A 24387-nucleotide genomic window follows, 5' to 3' on the forward strand; every position below is an offset into this window, starting at 1 on the left:
CCCAATTCATCTCGCCACCACCACCCTTCTCCGCCACTTTCCCCCCTTGGTGTCCTTGTCCATATGTTTGTTCTTTACATCTGTGTGTCTATTTCTGCCCTGCACACCGGTTCATCTGTACCATTTTTCTAGGTTCCGCATATATGCATTAACATACGATACTTGTTTTTCTCTTTCTGACTTACTTCACTCTGTATGACAGTCTCTAGATCCATCCACGTCTCTACAAATGACCCAATTTCGTTCCTTTTTATGGCTGAGTAATACTCCATTGTATATATGTACCACATCTTCTATATCCATTCGTCTGTCGATGGGCATCTAGGTTGCTTCCATGACCTGGCTATTGTAAATAGTGCTGCAATGAACATTGGGGTGCATGTGTCTTTTTGAATTATGGTTTTCTCTGGGTATATGCCCTGTAGTGGGATTGCTGGATCATATGGTAATTCTATTTTTAGTTTTTTAAGAAATCTCCATACTGTTCTCCATAGTGGCTGTATCAATTTACATTCCCACCAACAGTGCAAGAGGGTTCCCTTTTCTCCACGCCCTCTCCAGCATTTGTTGTTTGTAGATTTTCTGATGATGCCCTTTCTAACTGGTGTGAGGTGATACCTCATTGTAGTTTTGATTTGCATTTCTGTCATAATTAGTTATGTTGAGCAGCTTTTCATGTGCTTCTTGGCCATCTGTATGTCTTCTTTGGAGAAATGTCTGTTTAGGTCTTCTGACCATTTTTGGATTGGGTTTTTTAAATATTGAGCTGCATGAGCTGTTTATATATTTTGGAGATTAATCCTTTGTCCATTGATTTGTTTGCAGATATTTTGTCCCATTCTGAGGGTTGTCTTTTTGTCTTGTTTGTAGTTTCCTTTGCTGTGCAAAAGCTTTGAAGTTTCATTAGGTCCCATTTGTGTATTTTTGTTTTTATTTCCATTAGGAGGTGGATCAGAAAAGATCTTGCTGTGATTCATGTCAAAGAGTGTTCTTCCTACGTTTTCCTCTAAGAGTTTTATAGTGTCCAGTCTTACATTTAGGTGTCTAATCCATTTTGAGTTTATTTTTGTTTATGGTGTTAGGGAGTGTTCTAATTTCATTCTTTTACATGTAACCATCCAGTTTTCCAAGCACCACTTATTGAAGGGACTGTCTTTTGTCCATTGTCATAGATTAGTGTGTGGGTTTATCTCTGGGCTGTCTATCCTGTTGCATTGATCTATGTTTCTGTTTTTGTGCCAGTACCATATTGTCTTGATTACTGTAGCTTTGTAGTATAGTCTGAAGTCAGGGAACCTGATTCCTCCAGCTCCATTTTTCTTTCTCAAGATTGATTTGGCTATTCGGGGTCTTTTGTGTTTACGTACAAATTGTGAAATTTTTTGTTCTAGTTCTGTGAAAAATGCCATTGGTAATTTGATAGGTATTGCATTGAATCTGTAGATTGCTTTGGGTAGTATAGTCATTTTCACAATATTGATTCTTCCAGTCCAAGAACATGGTATATCTCTCCCTCTGTTTGTGTCATCTTGGATTTCTTTCATCAGTGTCTTACAGTTTTCTGAGTACAAGTCTTACAAGTCTTTTACCTCCTTAGGTAGGTTTATTCCTAGGCATTTTATTCTTTTTGTGTGATGGTAAATGGGATTGTTTCCTTAATTTCTCTTTCTGATCTTTCATTGTTAGTGTATAGGAATGCAGGAGGTTTCTGTGCATTAATTTTGTATCCTGCAACCTTACCAAATTCATTGATTAGTTCTAGTAGTTTTCTGGTAGCGTCTTTAGGATTTTCTACGTATAGTATCATGTCATTGGGACCAGTGACAGTTTTACTTTTTCTTTTCCAATTTGTATTCCTTTTATTTCTTTTTCTTCCCTGATTGCTTTGGCTAGGACTTCCAATACTGTGCTGAATAATAGTGGCGAGAGTGGACATCCTTGTCTTGTTCCTGATCTTAGAGGAAATGCTTTCAGATTTTCACCATTGAGAACGATGTTTGCTGTAGGTTTGTCGTATATGGCATTTATTATGTTGGGGTAGGTTCCTTCTGTGCTCACTTTCTGGAGACTTTTTATCATAAATGAGTATTGAATTTTTTCAAACGCTTTTTCTGCATCTATTGAGATGAACATATGGTTTTTCTTCTTTAATTTGTTAATATGGTGTATCATGTTGATTGTTTTGCGTATATTGAAGAATCCTGCATCCCTGAGATAAATCCCACTTGATCATGGTATATGATCCTTTTAATGTGTTGTTGGATTCTGTTTGCTAGTATTTTGTGGAGGATTTTTGCATCTATATTCATCAGTGATATTGGTCTGTAATTTTCTTTTTTTTTAGTATCTTTGATTTCGGTATCAGGGTGATGGTGGCCTCATAGAATGAGTTTGGGAGTGTTCCTTCCTCTGCAGTTTTTTGGAAGAGTTTGAGACGGATGCGTGTTAGCTCTTCTCTAAATGTTTGATAGAATTCACCTGTGAAGACATCCGGTCCTGGATTTTTGTTTGTTGGAAGTTTTTTTTTCTTTTTTTTTGCGTTACGTGGGCCTCTCACTGTTGTGGCCTCTCCCATTGTGGAGCACAGGCTCCGGACGCACAGGCTCAGCGGCCATGGCTCACGGGCCCAGCCGCTCCGCGGCATGTGGGATCTTCCCGGACCAGGGCACGAACCCGTGTCCCCTTATCGGCAGGTGGACTCTCAACCACTGCGCCACCAGGGAAGCCCTGTTGGAAGATTTTTAAACATGGTTTCAATTTCGTTCCTTGTGATTGGTCTGTTCATATTTTCTGTTTCTTCCTCGTTCAGTCTTGGAAGGTTATACCTTTCTAAGAATTTGTCCATTTCTTCCAGGTTGTCCATTTTATTGGCATAGAGTTGCTTGTAGTAGTCTCTTAGGATGCTTTGTATTTTTGCAGTGTCTACTGTAACTTCTCCTTTTTCATTTCTAATTTTATTGATTTGAGTCCTCTCCCTCATTTGCTTGATGAGTCTGGCTAAAAGTTTGTCAATTTTGGTTATCTTCTCAAAGAACCAGCTTTTAGTTTTATTGATCTTTCCTACTATTTTCTTCGTTTCTATTTCATTTATTTCTGCTCTTATCTTTATGATTTCTTTCCTTCTGCCATCTTTGGGTTTTGTTTGTTCTTCTTTCTCTGGCTCCTTTAGGTGTAAGGTTAGATTGTTTACTTGAGATTTTTCTTGTTTCTTGTGGTAGGCTTATTGTATTGCTATAAACTTCCCTATTAGAACTGCTTTTGCTACATCCCATGGGTTTTCGATCGTCGTGTTTTCATTGTAATTTGTCTCTAGGTATTTTTTTATTTCCTCTTTGATTTCTTTAGTGATCTCTTGGTTTTTTAGTAACGTATTGTTTAGCCTCCATGTGTTTGCGTTTTTTATGTTTTTTTCCCTGTAATTGGTTTCTAATCTCATAGGGTTGTGGTCGGAAAAGATGTTTGATATGATTTCCATTTTCATAAATTTACCAAGGCTTGAGTTGTGACCCAAGATGTATCTATCCTGGATACTGTTCCATGTGCACTTGAGAAGAAAGTGTAATCTGCTGTTTTGGGATGGATTGTCCTATAAATATCAATTAAATCTATCTGGTCTGTTGTGTCATTTAAAGCTTGTATTTCCATACTAATTTTCTGTCTGGATGGTCTGTCCATTGGTGTAATTGAGGTGTTAAAGTCCCCCACTATTATTGTGTTACTATCTATTTCCCCTTTTATAGCTGTTAGCATTTGCCTTATGTATTGAGGTACTCCTATGTTGGGTGCATATATATTTATGATTGATACATCTTCTTCCTGGATTGATCCCTTGATCAATATGTAGTGTCCTTCTCTTTTGTAACATTCTTTATTTTAAAGTCTATTTTATCTGATATGAGTATTGCTACTCCAGCTTTCTTTTGATTTCCATTTGCATGGAATATCTTTTTTCCATCCCCTCACTTTCAGTCTGTATGTGTCCCTAGGTCTGAAGTCGGTCTCTTGTAGACAGCATATATATGGGTCTTGTTTTTGTATCCATTCAGCGAGCCTGTGTCTTTTGGTTGGAGCATTTAATCCATTCACATTTAAGGTAATTATTGATATGTATGTTCCTATGACCATTTTCTTAATTGTTATGGGTTTGTTTTTGTAGGTCCTTTTCTTCTCTTTTGTTTCCCACTTAGAGACGTTCCTGTAGCATTTGTTGTAGAGCTGGTTTGGTGGTGCTGAATTCTCTTAGCTTTTGCTTGTCTGTAAAGCTTTTGATTTCTCCATCGAATCTGAATGAGATCCTTGCCGGGTAGAATAATCTTGGTTGTAGATTCTTCTCTTTCATCACTTGAAATATATCATGCCACTCCCTTCTGGCTTGTAGAGTTTCTGCTGAGAAATCAGCTGTTAACCTTATGGGAGTTCCCTTGTATGTTATTTGTCATTTTTCCCTTGTTACTTACAATAATTTTTCTTTAATTTTTGTCAATTTGATTACTATGTGTCTCGGCATGTTTCTCCTTGGGTTTATCCTGACTGGGACTCTCTGCGCTTCCTGGACTCGGGTGGCTATTTCCTTTCCCATGTTAGGGACGTTTTTGCCTATAATCTCTTCAAATAATCTTTTCATCTCGGGTCCTTTCTCTCTCTCTTCTTCTGGGACCCCTAATGCAATTGTTGGTGCATTTAATGTTGTCCCAGAGGTCTCTTAGGCTGTCTTCATTTCTTTTCATTCTTTTTTCTTTATTCTGCTCCACGGCAGTGAATTCCACCATTCTGTGTTCCAGGTCACTTATCCTTTCTTCTGCCTCAGTTATTCTGCTATTGATTCCTTCCATTGTATTTTTCATTCAGTTATTGTATTGTTCATGTCTGTTTGTTCTTTAATTCTTCCAGGTGTTTGTTCTTTAATGCTTCTAGGTCTGTGTTAAACATTTCTTGCATCTTCTCAATCTTTGCCTCCATTCTTTTTCCGAGGTCCTGAATCATCTTCACTGTCATTATTCTGAATTCTTTTTCTGGAAGGTTGCCTATCTCCACTTCATTTAGTTGTTTTTCTGGGGTTTTATCTTGTTCCTTCATCTGGTACAAAGTCCTCTGCCTTTTCATTTTGTCTGTCTTTCTGTGAATGTGGTTTTCCTTCCACAGGTTGCAGAATTGTAGTTCTTGCTTCTGCTGTCTGCCCTCTGGTGGATGAGGCTATCCAAGAGGCTTGTGCAAGTTTCCTGATGGGAGGGACTGGTGGTGGGTAGAGCTGGCTGTTATTCTGGTGGGCAGAGCTCAGTAAAACTTTAATCCACTTGTCTGCTGATGGGTGGGGCTGGGTTCCCTCCCTGTTGGTTGTTTGGCTTGAGGCGACCCAGCACTGGAGCCTACCCACTCTTTGGTGGGGCTAATGGTGGACTCTGGGAGGGCTCACGCCAAGGAGTACTTCCCAGAACTTCTGCTGCCAGTGTCCTTGTTCCTATGGTGAGCCACAGCCACCCCCAGCCTCTGCAGGAAACCCTCCAGCACCAGCAGGTAGGTCTGGTTCAGTCTCCTATGGGGGTCACTGCTCCTTCCCCTGGGTCCCAATGCACACAGTACTTTGTGTGTGCCCTCCAAGAGTGGAATCTCTGTTTCCCCCAGTCCTGCCAAAGTCCTGCAATCAAATCCCACTAGCCTTCAAAGTCTGATTCTCTGGGAATTCCCCCTCCCGTTGCCAGACCCTCAGGTTGGGAAGCCTTATGTGGGGCTCAGAACCTTCACTCCGGTGGGTGGACTTCTGTGGTGTAAGTGTTCTCCAGTTTGTGAGTCACCCACCCAGCAGTTATGGGATTTGATTTTACTGTGATTGTGCCCCTCCTACCATCTCATTGCAGCTTCTCCTTTGTCTTTGGATGTGGGGTATCTTTATTGGTGAGTTCCAGTGTCTTCCTGTCGATGATTGTTCAGCAGTTAGTTGTGATTCCGGTGCTCTCACAAGAGGGAGTGTCCTCCATCCATTTCCACCTTCCAAAAACCGGAGCCCTGAACTTTAAATTATGTTATTAGATTCAGTAGCTGCCTGCATACCAATGCACAAGCTTTAAATGACAAGAGCTTATCAACTTATTTCCAAGTTACTATAATTCTGAAAAACAATTTAGATCTGGGGGGTGGGGAATCAGCATTTTATATTCACGGCTTACCAAGTTCTTTCCATACTTTTAATTACCTTTTGTTGACCATCTCAGCTCAGACATAATCTTGAATATAGTCTCTAGCATTACATTTGGGTCTTATGTAAAGCCAACAGTCACTCTTTATCTTTGCCTCTGTTTAATCCTCATTCAAATACATATTTATGTATGTGACCTCAGCTGTGTACCAGGCACTATAGTCAGTTTGGGGGATTGAAAGAAGAACAAGACATATCAAACTCTTGCCTTCATGGAGCTTATATTCTATCACCATTCTTATATATAAAATAAGAGAATTAAACATAATTTTGAGGGTTTTTTCAACCTTTCATTTTATGGTTCTTTGTGTGTAATTTACTTTTTCTTTCAAAAAACTTCCAGAATATTTTTTTCAGGGGAAAAAAACCAATTTGGACTCTTAAGATACAAAAAGTACAAACCATTAAGGAAAAGATTAATACATTTGACTGTTAAAATATGAAACTTGCTGTGCCTACAGTTAACATTATGGTATTATGTACTTCAGAATTTAAGAGTGTGGATCTCATGTTAAGTGTTCTTACCACCACCAAAAAAAGAGAAAGAAAGGGACACAAGGAGTAGGTGTTGGATATGTCTGTTACTTTGTTTATGGTGATGATAACACAAATGTTTGCATATGTCCAAACTTACCAATTTGTACACATTAAATATGTGCAGTTCTTTGTATATCAGTTATCACTTAATAAAGCAGTTTAAAAATATTTTAATAAAATTGCAAAAATATATTAAACTTCTGTGTAACAAAAGGCATCAAACACAAACATGTAATTTTCAATAGAGAAAACCTACATGGCTCATAAAAATGAAAAGATTTTTCAGATTCACTTGTAATCAGAAGAGTGCAAATTAGATAACCATTTTATATCCTCAGGCAAAACGTGAAGTGTCTCAACTGTCATTGTTGGCAGGAATGGTGTGCACAGCCTTTTGAGAGAGAATTTGGCAATAAATACTAAGGTTGATAATGTGGATGCACTGCATCCTAGTAGTTCTACTTTTCAGTATATACCTGTGTATATTATCATCAACCTGGCTAAATATGAAAGGCATAATGTTGAATGAGAAACAAGGAGCAGAACTGTATGTCTAATGTTGAATAAGAAACAAGGAGCAGAACTGTATGTCTAGTACCAGTTATGTAAAATGGAGTAACTGTATAATATTTAAAGGTAGATGTACAAGTAAAAAAAGTATAAAAACATTTCAGGGAGGTTGCATAACAAAGTCAGGATAGTAGTTCCTATAGGAAGGAAGGGAAGGTGGAAACCGTGATCTGGAGGGTATAGGTGGGCCTTCAACTGTAAATGTCACACGGTATTACTTTAATATTACTTTTTAAAAGTCTGGAGCAAATTTGACCAAATACTTTTTTTTTCATTAAGTCTAGATGGTGAGTAAATGGATTTTTTAAAAAAATAGTATTTGCTGGGCTTTTCTATATGTTTGAAGTATGTCATGATTTTCATCAAGTTTTTTAAAAAGTATATAGACTTGGGGTCAAATTGGCGTGTGTTCAAAATCTCTCACTCTGCTGCCTGGTGTCCTGCTTTAGGCAAGCTACTTGATCTCTTTTGGCCTCGGCTTGTTGTCTTAAGTGGAGAAAATAAATCTACCTTATTACCTCATAGGGTTATTGTGGGGCTTATACAAAAGTCCATAGGTGAGGGCTTCCCTGGTGGCACAGTGGTTGAGAGTCCGCCTGCTGATGCAGGGGACACGGGTTCGTGCCCCGGTCCGGGAAGATCCCACATGCCGCGGAGCGGCTGGGCCCGTGAGCCATGGCCGCTGAGCCTGCGCTTCCGGAGCCTGTGCTCCACAACGGGATAGGCCACAACAGTGAGAGGCCCGCGTACCGCAAAAAAAAAAAGTCCATAGGTGAAAGTGCTTAGCTTATGGTAAGGCACTTGGATCGTAGTTTTATTTCCTTAATTATGCATTGCACAGCTCTTTCCTTTCAAATTCTGTTAAGATTCGATTCTTTTTCACTCCTCTTTTAACAAAAGCAAAGGGGGACCTTTTTTTCAATTGGTCTGGTTTACTCCAGTGCTGTTACAAGGCATAATTCATGTATCCACTTGGAGTGAATGTGGCATATATTTCTTTTTCAGTCAGCATCGGAATCTCAATGGTGCAGGAGAAAGAGGAAGTCACCGGAGCAGTCATCAGGATCATCTCCGAAAGGATCCATATGCCAATCTCATGTTGCAGCGAGAAAAAGATTGGGTCTCTAAAATCCAGATGGTGCAGCTGCAAAGCACTGATCCCTACCTGGATGATTTTTATTACCAGGTAAGTACTCTGTGCTAGTTTTGAGGATAATAGTTTAGTCCCTTACCCTGGTGAAGGTACTCATTTAAATATTGGTAGAATTAAATGTTGATAGGATTTTCTTTTGAGGTTAGTCTTCAAGTGGATAAGAATTGACTAAGCAAATTCTGTCCTCTTTTCAAGCTGAAGAACCTGTCACACTATTCACTCAAAGGTTTGCATATATGCCTTTTATTTCTTACCTACGGAAGCTCTCAGACCAATATTTTCAAATCTTTTTGGCATCAATAATCTGGTTCTTTCAATGAAGAATATTGGCAGTCTAACTTTAAAGATATTTCCATTGATGATTATTTTGAAGGCTGGGATTTTTTGATAAAGTAAATTCATAGCAATCTAACAAAAATTAAAGACAATATATTTAGAGAGTACAAGTAGTGTTGCTACCACTAGTATAAGTTAATTATTTCATGATAAAGAAAGACTGTATTCTGTGCTTGTTTCAACTGAAATCATCTTCTCGTGGTAGAATTATTTTGAAAAACTGGAGAAACTGTCAGCTGCTGAAGAAGTGCAAGGTGATGGCCCAAAAAAGGAGCGCACCAAGCTCATTACCCCTCAGGTGGCCAAACTGGAGCACGCCTATAAGCCAGGTGAGGTCCTTATCCCCATAGCCCTAATGGAGAGATGTGGTGCTGCTGATAGGATAGAATAAAAGTAACTGTATAGATGATTGGATAGAGATGTTTGAAACTGATGTATAAAGTATCATTGTCCTTGACAAATGCACAGGTCAGCCTTATTCAAGCATGGAGTGAATGGTTTGACAGATAGCCTTTTAGATCCTTTTCTACTTGAGATTCCATGACTTTTTAAAACCTGTTATAATTTCTAGTATCCATAAAATAGATAAGGGGGAAATACTTCAGATTTTTATTTATTATTACAACCAAAAAAATGGGAAAGGATAGATGTTGATAAGAGATTGCTTTAGATAATACATAGATTTTTGTAGTAAATTGTTAGACTCTGTGTAAAGAATATAGACTATAAAGATCTTCTTTGAAAGCTGTCTGCCTGCATTTCTGAGTTTTTATTTGTTGGAAATCTTTTGTCCCTGCAGTGCAGTTTGAGGGCTCTTTGGGAAAGCTTACTGTCTCTAGTGTGAATAATCCCCGAAAAATGATTGATGCTGTTGTGACATCTCGGAGTGAGGATGATGTAAGTGTCTGTAGAATTGTGTGTTTAAAAAAGTCTGGGTCATCACCACTTCTTTGGGGGTCAGTGGGTTGGAATCCTAAGGCAGCCACGCAGGACCAGGGTGGCAGGAGCCTTTGAACTAGGTCACTCTGGCCGCAGGCAGCATCAGCTATTGACTCCAGTTTTTAAAACTATGATTTTCTCTGTGTTTTAAGATTTTCCTATGATATCTTCATCTTCCACTGCATTGTGCAATTACCTTTTGCCTATCTGTGAATTCAGTTTATGTGTGGGTTGATTCAGTCAACTCTATGACCTTTGTCCATATAAGTTTTGTTTTAGAGTATTAACTTTCAAAGAGTCAATATTCTCAAAGTATTGTTACAAATGGAATTACCTATGTGCCAGTAAATTATTTTTAACATGGGTAAAGAGTTCACATTGAATAGTCTTGTCTTTTTTTAGGAGACAAAAGAAAAACAGGTTCGGGACAAAAGACGAAAAACCCTTGTCATAATTGAGAAGGTAAGTTTTAGAATTTGTTACTGTAGTTAGTTTCAAATAAGGAACTATTAAATGTATGTGTACTCAACAATGGGAAAGTAAACAATCAGTTAGTGTTCCATGATTTTAATTAATGGATATATTTGTGTAAAGTGCTATTGTGTACAGGGCACACTAGAAAGGAATGTGGTATACCTCACCTATGGCCTCATGAAAAGAACACTGCAATTAGAAGTCCTGGGTTTTTATCCAAGCTTATTCAGTTAACAACTGTGAATGTTTTGGGGCAGGTCACCTTCCTAAGAAAATGAGAATAAAAATTACACTGTTCTGCCTATGAATTAATTCAGGTCTATTCAATCAGCTCACATATATTTATTGGACATTCCCTGGGTGCTGGGCACTGTCCTGGGTTCTAAGGAAAATCAGGTAATATATAAGCAGTTAGTGTTAAAGCATAAATACATATTGCAAGGCATAGAGCATAGGGGTTAGGAGCACAGACCCTGGAAGCAGTCTACAAATCATGTCTTTTCCCTTTCTCAGAGCTGTGACTTGAGGCAAGTTATTTAACCTTTCTGTGCTGTCCTCAGTTTCTTTATCTTTAAAAATGAAAACAGTAAGAGTCTCTTTCTCACTGGGCTGTGGTGAGTTAATATTCAGTAAATGAGTACTTGCAAAGTGTTTAGAGCAATATGCCTGGCACCCAGTAGTAAAATTAGCTGTGACCATTTTTATTAATATAAGGCATTACTTGGAGCAGTGGTACACATTGTTTATCTTACAGTGCTGTGGCTGCTGCTGGAGAATTTGGAAAGTGTGTAATCATTTCACTGTCTGCCTTCTAAATTAGAGGTCAAGGAGGTACAGGGAATGATGTTCGAAGAATTTTTTTAAGTTATTTCACTATGTTTTTCTGGGTTTAAAAGAGCACTTTTTTCCTCTCAATCTTATTACAATGTGCTCTCACTCTTTTGTCTTTATCTGGTATTCCTAAACTGTGAAGTTGTTTATCTATCTGTCTCTCACTTAGACCTATAGCTTACTCCTTGATGTGGAGGATTATGAAAGGCGTTACCTCCTAAGTCTGGAAGAAGAGCGACCTGCCCTGATGGATGAAAGAAAGCACAAAATTTGTAGCATGTATGACAACTTAAGCGGGAAATTGCCTGGACAGGAGAGGTAAGAGTAGTGTACTTTGGTAAAAACATAGACTAGCTAGACTCCTTCCTCTGCTACATTGAACTTTATATGTTCTACCCTTTGGATATCCTTCCTTACCATCTCAGTAAGCTCAAAGTCTTTCCTTTTGGCCTCAAATGCCACTTCATATAAAACATTTCACAATTCTTTCCAGCCAGGAAAAAAATCTATTTATCCTGAATTCATTTTTTCAGCAAGTACCTATTCAGGTATCTGCTAGGAACTGTGCTGGGCACTGGAGATACAGTGGGGAGCATTATTTAGCTTGTGTTGTTGAGCTTACAGATTGCATCTGGTTTATGCTTACTAATGTTCAACCTTGTGATCTTTATGTATTTTCTTTCCTACTAGGAGGGAAAGTATTAACACTTAACACTTCCTTGGGATTTCCATACAATACTTATTTGCTATGGAAACCAGTTGGTTTTCCAGTGGAGACTAAGCTCCTTAATATAACTTCTCTATATCTCTCTCATCTCTCTCCCACCCAGTATCTGGAACAGAATCTTGCTAATGGTAAATGTTCTATAAATCACAATATTTATTTGATGAATGCAAGAGGACTGTGTCTCCTAATCACTCCCTTTCTCTTTGCCCATTCAAGAGAATTGATGATTCTTCTAAGCCAGGACATACGCAAAACAGAACTTCAAAAAAGGACCTTCTTTTCGACACACCTTTTCTGGAGTCGGGCTGACAGGGAACTGGTTGAATAAATTTGGGTTTATCCATAGATTTGACTGTTATGCAGCCATTAAAATGTATGTAGTTAAAGTATTATTTATTGCCGTAGAAAAGTGTTGACAAGAAGTTGTTGAGTAAAAAAGTCAAATAACAAAGCCATATAAATTATATGGACCCTTTCTTTTTTTTTTTTTTTTTTTTTGCGGTACGCGGGCCTCTCACTGTTGTGACCTCTCCCGTTGTGGAGCACAGGCTCCGGACGCGCAGGCTCAGCAGCCATGGCTCACGGGCTTAGCCACTCCGCGGCATGTGGGATCTTCCCAGACCGGGGCACGAACCCGTGTCCCCTGCATCGGCAGGCGGACTCTCAACCACTGCGCCACCAGGGAAGCCCTGGACCCTTTCTTTTAAATGAAAGATAAAAATATACAATAGACAGCAAAAATGTCTTCAAAATGATAACACTAATAAATTATCTCTGAGATTATGAATATTTTATTCCTTTTTTCTTATATATATTTTCAGATTTTGCTGTTTTACCCATGTCATTTGTGTAGTTACTTAAAAGTTAATAAAGGAAATTAATGCATATAGTTTGATAAATTCTTTAACATACAATTTTTGAAATGATGATTTTCAGTATTTATGAAACGAAGAATTACTTGGTTTTTTTTTATTCTTTGAGACTATACCAAAACTCCACAGTAGCTTATTTATTTATTTATTTTTGGCTGCATTGGGTCTTCGTTGCCGCGTGTGGGCTTCCTCTAGTTGCAGCGAGCAGGGCTACTCTTTGTTGCAGTGCGCGGGCTTCTCATTGCGGTGGCTTCTCTTGTTGCAGAGCACGGGCTCTAGGCGCACGGGCTTCAGTAGTTGTGGCGCACAGGCTTAGTTACTCCGTGACATGGGGATCTTCCCGGGCCAGGGCTCGAACCTGTGTCCCCTGCATTGGCAGGCAGATTCTTAACCACTGCACCACCAGGGAAGCCCCGAAGAATTACTTTTTATTATTTGGTTGAGAGTTGGAGAAGTAATTCTATTTTGTAGTACAGATAATTGTAGAGTGAAAATAAATGCAGTGTATTCACTCAGTAACATGTAAGAGGAAAAAAAGGGATTTTTTACATTGTTCTTGCTGACCTGAGTTAGCATTTTTCTTTCCCTGCAGGCCCAGTGATGACCACTTTGTACAGATCATGTGCATCAGAAAAGGGAAGAGAATGGTTGCCCGTATTCTTCCTTTCCTCTCCACAGAGCAAGCGGCTGACATTCTCATGACAACAGCCAGGAACCTCCCTTTCCTTATCAAGAAGGATGCACAAGATGAGGTGATCCACCATGTGTGGGACATCTTTCCTTTGGGTCTTCATAGTTGATAAGATTTCTAGAATCCAGATTTCTTTTTGTCCCCTTTTCCCTTTTGTACTCTTTTATCTTTGGCAGAGTGATATGATTATTTAAAGCAAAAACTTTACTCCAGGCCTGTATTTTTAATGTCACTTTTTATCCAACAGACCATGTTCCTAAACAGGAGGAAAGCAGTAATTCCTGTGGTCTTACTTGAAGTAGTTGTAAAAGCTGTGGTCTGTGTCAGAATTGCTTGGGAAGCAGATAATTCAGCCCTACGCCAATCTTGCTGAATCAGAATTTACAGAGAGACGATCAGGGCTTCTGGGTTTATAACAACATCCCCAGCTGAATCTGATGCTCACTAAATTTGCAACTTATGATCTTGGTTACTTTGTTGGATATTAAGTATCATTCATTGGGCTGTTATTAGTAGCTAACATTGACCTGTAGACTTAGTTGAATGGTGTCCCACAGGAATTGGGCCAGTGCTTTTAAATGATTTTATCTAACCTAAACTGGGCTGGAATTTGAAACATGATTATCAAGTTTATAAGTTAACTCTTGGTAAGAATTGCTCTCTGCTTATGCGTGTCTTAATACTTGAAAGATTAGCACAATTTAAAATAGTCTTAGAATTTCAAAACAAGGAATTGATAAGGTTAGCACAAAGGGCTAGTGTTACTAAATGTGAGATTCAGAATAATAGAATTTATGAGCATGAACCTGAAAGATATGAAAATTATTCCTTCTGAAATGATAATAGAATTGAAAGAATTTCTTCATTCAGCAAATATTTATTGAACACTTCTATGTACCAGGCACTGTTTAGGTCCTAGAAATATAGCACCTAGTTCTAGGTGCTGAGAGTTAGGAATCCAAAGATGCCTGCTTTGGTAGAGCTTATCTGCTAGTGAGGAAAACTTGGTTAAGTGTAGAGGCTAAGTTTTTACCTGTATGCGTTAAAGAGTAATAGACCACATCTCTAAACACCATTTTTTTGAAGTAATAGTGTGTTCCAGGTCCTGAGGCATAAAATGTACAAGATAATTCTGGAATATCTTGTATCAGAAAGCAAGGAAGCTAAAAGATTACTAGGGTCCTGTGTAAAAGATGCACAGACCAATTTGAAGGGGTCTCCTTTTGGTCAAAATGGGATAATTTGCATCAGAAAGAAAAATTATAGGAGTGGATTGAAGTACATCAAATATATTTAGTTTAATGAGTTCATAATGGTATGAAAAAAATATACTAATCACCTTCAGAGATTGCCAGGCTACCAACTCATTATTCTGAAAAGTGGTAAATAAAGGAAAAGAAGCATTTATCCTGCCGCATTACAACCAAATGTCATGGTGACCAGAGAGTGATAATAGAAAAGTTCTTCTTTATAGAAGGTATATCAGCTAATAAATTCAAAAGAAATGATAAAATTAGAAAATTGCAGTTTTACAGCTCCTAATGGAAAAGCAATCAGTCTGGGCAGCAATCATTACTGGTGCTATCAAAGCATTAGGTAAAAGGTGGATGGGGACCTTTATGGTGGTTGGAGCAGGCTGGCGACACCTGAACCCACTGATGACTGTTTTTGGTTTTATTTATGTATGTATGTATTTATTTATGGCTGCGTTGGGTCTTCGTTGCTGCGTGCGGGCTTTCTCTAGTTGCAGCGAGTGGGGGCTACTCTTCATTTCGGTGCACGGGCTTCTCATCGCAGTGGCTTCTCTTGTTGCAGAGCATGGGCTCTAGGCACGTGGGCTTCAGTAGTTGTGGCAGGTGAGCTCAGTAGTTGTGGCTTGCGGGCTCTAGAGCGCAGGCTCAGTAGTTGTGGTGCACGGGCTTAGCTGCTCCGCCTCATGTGGGATCTTCCTGGACCAGGGCTCGAACCCGTGTCCCCTGCATTGGCAGGTGGGTTCTTAACCACTTTGCCACCAGGGAAGTCCCCCAGTGTTGACTGTTAACACCACTACGGGGAACAACCGGACACTATGTGCATCTTGATGTGATGCAGTAGAGAAAACACAGCTCTCTCCATGAAGTTTTCTTGCCATGCACCACCCTGACCCCTCCATTGAACTTGAATTGAATCAAACCTCTAATTATCAGTTTTTATGGGAAAAAACAGAGGATAGTGAAACCTGTTAAGTGACACCACAGAGGTGCAATTAGCCAGATCCAAACTATGGGACAAATGACCCAGTTTCTTCAACAAATAAATGGCATGAGAAAAGGAGATGGACAGTGACAAAGGAGCTATTAACAGATTGTAAAAGCCTTACCAGGGCTTCCCTGGTGGCGCAGTGGTTGAGAGTCCGCCTGCTGAGGCAGGGGACACGGGTTCGTTCCCCAGTCCAGGAAGATCCCACGTGCCGCGGAGCAGCTGGGCCTGTGAGCCACGGCCGCTGGGCCTGCGCGTCCGGAGCCTGTACTCCGCAACGGGAGAGGCCACAACAGTGAGAGGCCCATGTAACGCAAAAAAAGAAAAAACGCCTTACCAGCCAAATGCAATGTGTGGATTTATTTGAATCATGATTAAAATAAATCAACTACTGGGACTTCCCTGGTGGTCCAGTGGTTAAGACTCCACTCTCCCAATGCAGGGGGCCTCGGTTTGATCTCTGGTCAGGGAACTAGGTCCCACATGCTGCAACTAAGAGTTCGCATGCCGCAACTAATGATCCCGCGTGCTGTAACTAAGACCCAGCACAACCAAATAGATAAATATTTAAAAAATAAAAATAATAATTCACATTGCTGGTTCTAGACTGAATGTCCATCAAGCTAGGATGGGCGTGTACTGTATTCGCCAAAGCATTGAGGAAAGCCTTTGCTGTGTTGGACTATATTCACTGATGGCATTTAAAAAAAAAAAAAAAAGAAATGAGCTGTTAAAAGACATTTTTGAGACAGTTGGACAGTTGGAATAAATATTGAATGATAATTAAGGAATTAAACTTTGTTAGGTGTGATAATATTGTGAGAGATTTTGTTAGTGATGCCGATTGAAGTATTTATGGATGGAATGATCTTATATGGGAAGCACATAGATTTAATAAGTTTGGCAACCTGTTGTTGATTGAATTGTTGTTGAAGTTGGATTATGGGTATGTGGACTTCACTATACTGGTCTTTGTACTTTTGTGTATGTTTAAGAATGGTTTCATTTTTAAAGTTCTGTTTATTTAGAGTAGTAGATCATGAAAAGGAGTCTTCTGCATCCTTGGATGCTGTTTAAAGTAGAACCAGCCATCACTTTTTATGCCATGGGCATTGAGTGCTGGAAGCACCCTCAGTTTCCTTTCAAGTGTCATAACCTAGTTATACCAGTAGCTCTGTATTTTAATTTCCCAGTCCGGGCCTTAAGGCAAAACGGAATGAGTGGACTAGCAGGCTGGAATCCAGCAGCCTTGGAGTCTGGTTCTAGCTCGTAGCTTTGTAACCGAACACTGAGTTTCTGATCACTTAGCTTCTCTAATAATCTATAAAAATTGGTTAATCATTTCTCCATTTCCTCATTGAGCTTTTATAAAAAGATAAAACAAGATACAGTTAACTCTGAAAATACTTCTCGATAACTGTGTAGCACTGAGAATTTTACTTGTGTTAGAGTCCCTCTCACAATATATTAAAGTTGCCAGTTTACTCATGGCTTCTCCTCTACACCTTAGACCCCTGAGGGTCTGTCCTGTTTACTATTTGTTTTTAGCTCACACTCCTGGAACACTGTAAGCTTCTAAATATTTGTGGAGTGAATACTGATGTTTTATCATGAATCTTGCTGTGTATTTGAGAAGTGATTTTTACACCCTTGGTTCACACAAGTAATGCTGTTTCCTTCACAAGTTGAGTTGACAAAGTTCTCAGTAGCTACCATAGAATCTGCTGTTAAGATGCTGGTAGTATCTGCTGGGCTTGTCAGCCCTTTTTGGTTAAATCTTGCCTCGGGAAGTTGAATATACAACTGAGCATCCTTCCATCCATGCCCACTGATGGGGTGTGACTGAAGTAACAGTTGCCAAGATGTAATGCCCTTTTTTTTTTTTTGGTAGGTGCTGCCATGCTTATTGAGTCCCTTCTCTCTTCTCCTCTATCATCTTCCATCAGTGACTGTCACCAGCCTTCTGCAACAGCTAATGAACCTACCTCAGAGTGCAGCTGCACCAGCACCCTCCAATCCTCACCTCACTGCTGTGCTCCAGAACAAGGTGGTCTTGCCCTTTTATGTCCCTGAACTTTGAGAGGCATTTAAATTTGAGTTATGAGTAAAAATAATGACTGCTGTGGCGATTGTAACAACAACAACAACAAAAAAGGCTTCCTTCAGCCTTTTACATTAAGCTTATAGTGATAAAAACTAGAAATAACAGTGGTTTCAACAAAATAGAACGTTCTGTATCTCATGTGGAATAAATCTGGTATGGTGACTGCACGGTGTCAGGGGTACAGGCTCCTTCAGTTTCCCTTCTTTGCCATCCTTAGCAGTGGCTGCCATGCTTGTGACCTCTGATGGTCCACGATGGTTGTGGAATTTAAGGTTCCACTTTGTACCAGGAAGAGAGGTGTGTTTAGAAGGCCAAGGGGTGTGGAGTAGCTGTCTGTCCTCCTTATTTGGACCTTTTCCAGGAGCTCTAACCACCAACTTCTACTTAATCTCAATGGCCAGATCTTAGTCACATGCCACGCCTAACTGCAGGGAATGCTGGAGAACATCTTTTAGTTCACGCCATTGTCACCACAAATAAAATCAGGTCTAATAGGAGAAGGAAAGCATACAGTATTAGGTAGGTAATTAACGGTCTCTGTCATAAGAGACTATTTCATATTTCATCTATATCAGGTTAAAGATCCAGAGACTCCTAGGGGAAGCAGGATATAGAAGAACATGAGCTTTTATACAGAGCAGGTTTCCACTCCTTGTCTGCCACATCCTAGCTTTGTGACCCTGAACAGATTATTTCACTTTGCTGAGCCACACTTTCCTGATCTGTAATGTGGAGGTGATGAGGTCAATGTCAGAGTTGTCCTGTTTCTTAGATGAGAAAGCAGCCGTGAACGGTTCAGTATAATGCCTGGTACACAGTGAGCACTCTCTAAGGGCCGTCTGTTACAGTAGAGGGAAAAGTAGACCCAAGGCCTCTTTCTTCTTATACCTGAAAACCTGCCAAGCATGGCTCGGAAGGGCCGTGAGTACCTCAGAGCCTGAGAGGGTGATGGTGCCTCAGGGGACATAAGACAGGGGTTCTGGGGTAATCAGTTGTGTGTCTTCCATGTTATTTGGTCTCTTAGCTTTAATTTTGATAAAGACAGTAGAAAAGCATGAAGTCAGACAAGGTTATGTAACCCGTTGTTTTTCTGACAGTGACATGAAGGGAGCTTTTGTGGAAAGGCAAGGTTATCCTGTATGAGGTGAACTCAGAAAGGAGGGATGGAATCCCAAAATATCCCCAGCTTCTCTTTATGGTCCATTATAGCTGTGATTCATACATTTAACCTAGGACTTGAACATCCTCTCTAAGCCTTTATATTTCCAGATATGTGTGTCCTTTTTTAAGGAAATTTTCTCTTCATTCCCTGATCATCCCAGTTACCTTTCTTTTTATGTCTTCTCACAGGTCTTAACACCACTTTTCTTAATTCAAATTCTATTGAATGTTTTTTGTTCTATGAACTTTAATTTTCTGTATCAAAATTTGTCTTCACTTAACTCTTCTTTTTAATCCATTGCTGTTCTAGTAAACAGGAGAAAAGCTAAATCCCACATTACCCACGGCAAGGAGACATTATCTTGTCCTATCAGGGTGGGGTGGGGTCGGGTGTAGAGGACTGCTGGACCCTGGGGCTTCCTGTTTCCTTTGAGGGAGCTTGCTGCTGCTGTGCTAGGAGAAGGACACAGCCGCTCGGCTCGGCCCGATTGCACAGAGCAGCACAGCAGTGGGGTTCTTTTGGTCCAGCGTCGTTGCCCATCCAGCGCTGCGGTCCGCGCAGCAGCGGTCCAGGAGCAGTGGGTGCGGCGCCGCGTGACGCCCTCTGTCTCCTCTCGCAGTTCGGCCTGTCACTGCTGCTCGTCGTGCTGAGCCGGGGGGAAGACCTGCAGGGCTCAGACCCCACTTCAGAATCAACGCAGAGCAACCAGTGGTCAGTCTGGACTGTGTTTCTTCTCTTATTTTAAGTTCTTTTAGGTAATCTTTTCATTCTTTTTTTTATATTGTTATTTTTGATTTTCCCTTTCAGGACGGAGGTGATGTTCATGGCAACCCGAGAACTTCTGCGGATTCCCCAGGCAGCCCTGGCCAAGCCAGTCTCTATACCCACAAACCTAGTATCCCTGTTTTCTCGTTACGTTGACCGACAGAAACTGAACTTGCTGGAGACGAAACTGCAGTAAGTTGGAAACAGGAGAGTTCCACATCTCACTGAAGTTGGCACTTTAGAAGTTATGTTGAGGAGGCTGGGGGTGGGGGCATAAAACTGCATTCGGTGGAAGAGATTAAAGATTTCTGTCAAATACATGAGTATCTGCAAGATATAAAAGACTGTATTGGATGCAACAGAACCCTTGTTGTTAAATAAACGCTAAGGGTACAAATATCTTAGGTGTTTTGTTATGAGAGTTCATACAAGGATGTAACTCTAATACAAATGACTGACTTCTGTTTTAACTCATTTATACAGGTTTCCTTTCTCTCTTTCTTTGTACCGTAGGCTAGTTCAGGGGATACGATAAAAGATCTCCACATGTGTCCTGTACCTCCTTTTGGCTGCCACCTGCACTGCTGCCATCACCAATGGAGTGTTGTTTTTAATGAGGGAGGGAAGGTAGCTTATTCCCCAAAGCGTCTTGTGGGACTGATTCCTGTTCACAGGGGTTGGCTCTGAATGCCAGGTATTTCCCCACTGGTCTGTGAAATTTGGCTGGGTGATACTTCTGCTGGTTTCTTCTTACCTTCTGTGTTACAATTCTGCATGTCCTACTTTTACTCAATTCTTCTCAATTTTGCATTTTCTTTGCCCTAGAAACACAAATATAATCTCTCCCTTTATCCCACCACCACTACTCCAGTTCAGAGTAGATTGTAGCTTGCCAAAGGATTCCTTCCCTCATCCTACTGAAGTCTTTTTTCATTGCCCCATATTAATATGACTGTAGGAGAGCCAGTTAAGTAGAAGTCTATATATATGCGCACACACACGCCCCTATACACACACTTATGTGGTCTCCAAAGGATGCTTGAAGAACGAGTTTTAGATTGAGAAATATTTAGGTGACACAACGCTTCTTTAACCACAAACCAGTTGATGTATTTTTAATCTGTTTCTCGTCCCTCTTGTAATTAATTTGGTGGGTTCTACTTGTTTTCATATAAATACAGGGTATGGAGCACGTTTAATAAAACCAGAATTAATTGGCTTAATTGGCTGATGCCCAGCTCTAGGCTGAGAAGTCCTTCATCTCCTCCCCACTTGTATTTCCTTTGGTTCTGTCCACCTCAGTGAAAACAGCACACGGTTAAGCCTTTTTCCTGCTACAACTGCAGTGTACTTGAGCCTGTCCCCTCAAGTGCATGGAAGATTGCCCAAGATGACCCTAACCTAGAGCCTGCTTCCACAGTGTAGCTTTTGCACACTCAGTCTGTCTTCCTGAGACTACTTCAGTAAGCCATGCTTTCACTTCTCTCTTTTCTGTTTTTATTTGGTGCCATGGGGAGAAACCTCCACACCTAACCATGGAAGCTAAGTCCGGCCGGTGCTGCTCTTCAGTTTCCTCCACACTGTGGGCAGAGCTGCCGTCCTTGCTGCTTCATCTCACCCAGGTCCCATTCCCAGGCAGCCAGGGGCCTGGGTCTGAATGCGAGCAGGGACAAGCCTGCTGTGACCCTAGTCACTTATCCCTCCCCCATTCAGCAGTCAACCAGGATAAGGCGTTTTGATCCCTGGTGATTATAGCCCTCAAGGAAATGAAATCTGAATTAATTTCACATGACTGTCCTGTTGCACATTTTGCTGTTCTAGCCTTTTCGAATGTAGTGGGGGAACAGGTTATGATATTTAATGAGAGTAAACATTTTGCACATAAGTGTACAACAGTAAGGTCCTCCGTTATATCCAGCTCTCCTTGTTCTCCACCTCCATTTCTTCCCATTCAGTGGCCCTGGGTTCCGCCAGCTGTTCCCCCATGACATTCCCTAGCTTGACCTCTGCCATCATTTTCCACTAGGCGCCTTTCCTACCTTCCCTTCACAACCGATCAAGTGAAGGCTTGATTATTATTTCTTCTTTTCTGTGCTTTATCTTTTTTGTTTGGTTTTAATTAATAAAAATTAAAGTTTCTAAATTTACATTTTTATAGGGTATTGTAAATAAAAACAAATTGTATACTTGAAAAAAAATATGTGCCTCCATTTCTATTTATTACTTCTGAACATGCTTTTTAATGTGTTTCTAGCATATTTAGATAGACCTCTTGGTGTTGGGGATTGGTAAGGATATTATTACCTAATTTTTACTCTTTTTTATTTTGTCATAAAGGAGACAACACATAAAGATCTTATGTTTACATGATAAGTTTCCTTTAAAAACCTAGGATGCTTTCAGGACTTCCCTGGTGGCACAGTGGTTGAGAATCCGCCTGCCAGTGCAGGGGACATGGGTTCGAGCCCTGGTCTGGGAAGATCCCACGTGCCGCGGAGCAACTAAGCCCGTGCGCCACAACTACTGAGCCTGTGCTCTAGAGCCAGCGAACCACAACTACTGAAGCCCGTGCAGCCTAGAGCTCGTGCTCCACAACAAAGAGAAGCCACCACGATGAGAATCTCATGCACAGCAACGAAGACCCAGTGCAGCCAAAAATAAATAAATAAATTTATTTAAAAAACAAAAAGCCTTTTAAAAAAAACCTAGGCTGCTTTCAGCCATTGTCATTTGCCCGCAACTTTTTTTTAATATAAATTTATTTATTTGTTTGTTTGTCTTTGGCTGCGTTGGGTCTTCACTGCTGTGCGCGGGCTTTTCTCTAGTTGTGGTGAGCAGAGGCTACTCTTCATTGCAGTGCGCGGGCTTCTCACTGCGGTGGCTTCTCTTTGTTGCGGAGCACGAGCTCTAGGCACGCGGGCTTCAGTAGTTGTGGCTCGCTGGCTCTAGAGCACAGGCTCAGCAATTGCAGCACACAGGCTTAGTTGCTCCGTGGCACGTGGGATCTTCCTGGACCAGGGCTCGAACCCACGTCCCCTGCATTGGCAGGCAGATCCTAACCACTGTGCCACCAGGGAAGTCCCTCCTCTCCAACTTTTAGCTACAAAGCAGAATTATAAATTTCAATAGATGGACTGCAGTTCATCTTCATCTCTAGGCATATGAGACTTTTTTTTTAAATTTTTGGCTGCGTTGGGTCTTCGTTGCTGTGTGCAGGCTTTCTCTAGTTGCAGCGAGCGGGGGCTGCTCTTCGTTGCGGTGGCTTCTCTTGTTGCTGAGCACGGGCTCTAGGCTCACAGGCTTCAGGAATTGTGGCTCACGGGCTCTAGAGCGCAGGCTCAGTAGTTGTGGCGCATGGGCTTAGTTGCTCCGTGGCATGTGGGATCTTCCTGGACCAGGGATCAAACCCATGTCCCCTGCATTGGCAGGTGGATTCTTAACCACTGTGCCACCAGGGAAGTCCCGGCATATGAGACTTTTTAAAGAAACTTCACATAGCCCAGTTTGGCCTTAAGCTGCCCTCATGGTTAATATTTCCTTAACTCTCATTTATATCTCCTCAAAAGAGGTGGGAAAAAGTTGGTCATTCTTTATAGTAAATTCATGTTAATTATTTCAAACTTATCACAGCATTATTCATAATAGAAAAATTAGAAATAGCCTAAATGCCCAAGATCACAATAATGGCTAAGTAAATGATAACTGTGTCATGGACAATTAGAATATTTAACCATGGAAAGTGTTTATGATCTAGTATGGGGGAAAAGCAGAAAGTATATATGCTTTGAATCCAATTCTTTTTTTAAGAAAATGTATATATGATGAGAAAAAAATTGGGAGGATATGCCCTGCAGTTACCCCTGAAGGTGTCCATCTGTAGACGGCGGGATTATGGGGAACTTTCTTTTGCTTTCAGTATTTTCTAAATCTTCTATAGAGAAAACGCATTGCTTATATTCTTAGGGAAATACTGTCTTTGAAGAGCTTAGTTACATGGGAAAATACTTAAAAATATAATGTTAAGTATAAATAGTTTTTATATATGTATATGGCTTAACCTGTGTGGGGAAAAAAATGAGAAAGGAATGCAATCAAGGGTGATCAGAGAGCAGTGGATGCCTTTAAGGGGAAGGGTTGTGGAGGATTTTGTGTGTAGTTGATTGTTCCTGCTTTTCCATTGTCCAAATTGTCTTCAATGAGCATGTATTGCTGTTAGAGCCAAAGGGGGGTTATTCTCTAAAAACAGCTAAAATTAGTAGCCCTCTACTTTCTGGTGAGAAAATAAGTTCTAGTGGGACAAAAATGTCTGACCTAGTTGTGCTTGATTTCAGAGCCAGTGCATTTGACTTTGTAGCAAATGAATGTGCTGAAAAAAAAATGTGAAAGCAAGGCAATTATCCTGTGAGATGTGGTCAGGTATTCCACTATTGAACATTTAAAATGATATACTAGGGACTTACCTGGCTGTCCAGTGGTTAAGACTCTGTGCTTCCACTGCAGGGGACACAGGTTCGATCCCTGATTGGGGAACTAAGATCCCATATGCCATTCAGCATGGTGAAAAAATAAAATGATGTACCAGTTGAGGGGGTCAAAGAACCACTTTGATAAGTCCAAGCCATATCTCCCAGTAAGCTCCCATATGTACACGAAATTGCATTTTTTCCTGACTGCTAAATCAAGATGGATGGATCCCAGCTCCATCTCCAGAAAGATCTGCTCAAGTCCATTTTGCTCTAAGTGCCAGTCAGCTGGCTTTCACCAAACCTGCCCTATCAATCGTCAGGAAGGCCAA

The 24387-nt window shown here is 40.5% G+C and overlaps 1 protein-coding gene across 1 annotated transcript in view; it reads left to right on the top strand.

Annotated features, from left to right (window-relative positions):
* Window positions 1-20127, top strand: part of PATL1 (PAT1 homolog 1, processing body mRNA decay factor) — a gene marked incomplete at both ends in the record, with an annotated part of 35002 nt that extends 14875 nt beyond the window's left edge. Inside the window, 10 exons of the mRNA XM_079707929.1 lie at window positions 8306-8486; window positions 8995-9118; window positions 9589-9686; window positions 10131-10190; window positions 11203-11351; window positions 13225-13384; window positions 17453-17608; window positions 19447-19538; window positions 19635-19784; window positions 20106-20127. Of these exons, the coding sequence (XP_079564055.1) occupies window positions 8306-8486; window positions 8995-9118; window positions 9589-9686; window positions 10131-10190; window positions 11203-11351; window positions 13225-13384; window positions 17453-17608; window positions 19447-19538; window positions 19635-19784; window positions 20106-20127 (1192 nt within the window). The remainder of the gene's footprint in view (window positions 1-8305; window positions 8487-8994; window positions 9119-9588; window positions 9687-10130; window positions 10191-11202; window positions 11352-13224; window positions 13385-17452; window positions 17609-19446; window positions 19539-19634; window positions 19785-20105) is intronic.
* Between the last annotated feature and the right edge of the window lie 4260 nt (window positions 20128-24387).

The sequence above is a fragment of the Hyperoodon ampullatus genome (genome assembly GCF_949752795.1).
Source record: "Hyperoodon ampullatus genome assembly, chromosome: 7".
Classification (NCBI taxonomy): Eukaryota; Metazoa; Chordata; class Mammalia; order Artiodactyla; family Ziphiidae; genus Hyperoodon; species Hyperoodon ampullatus.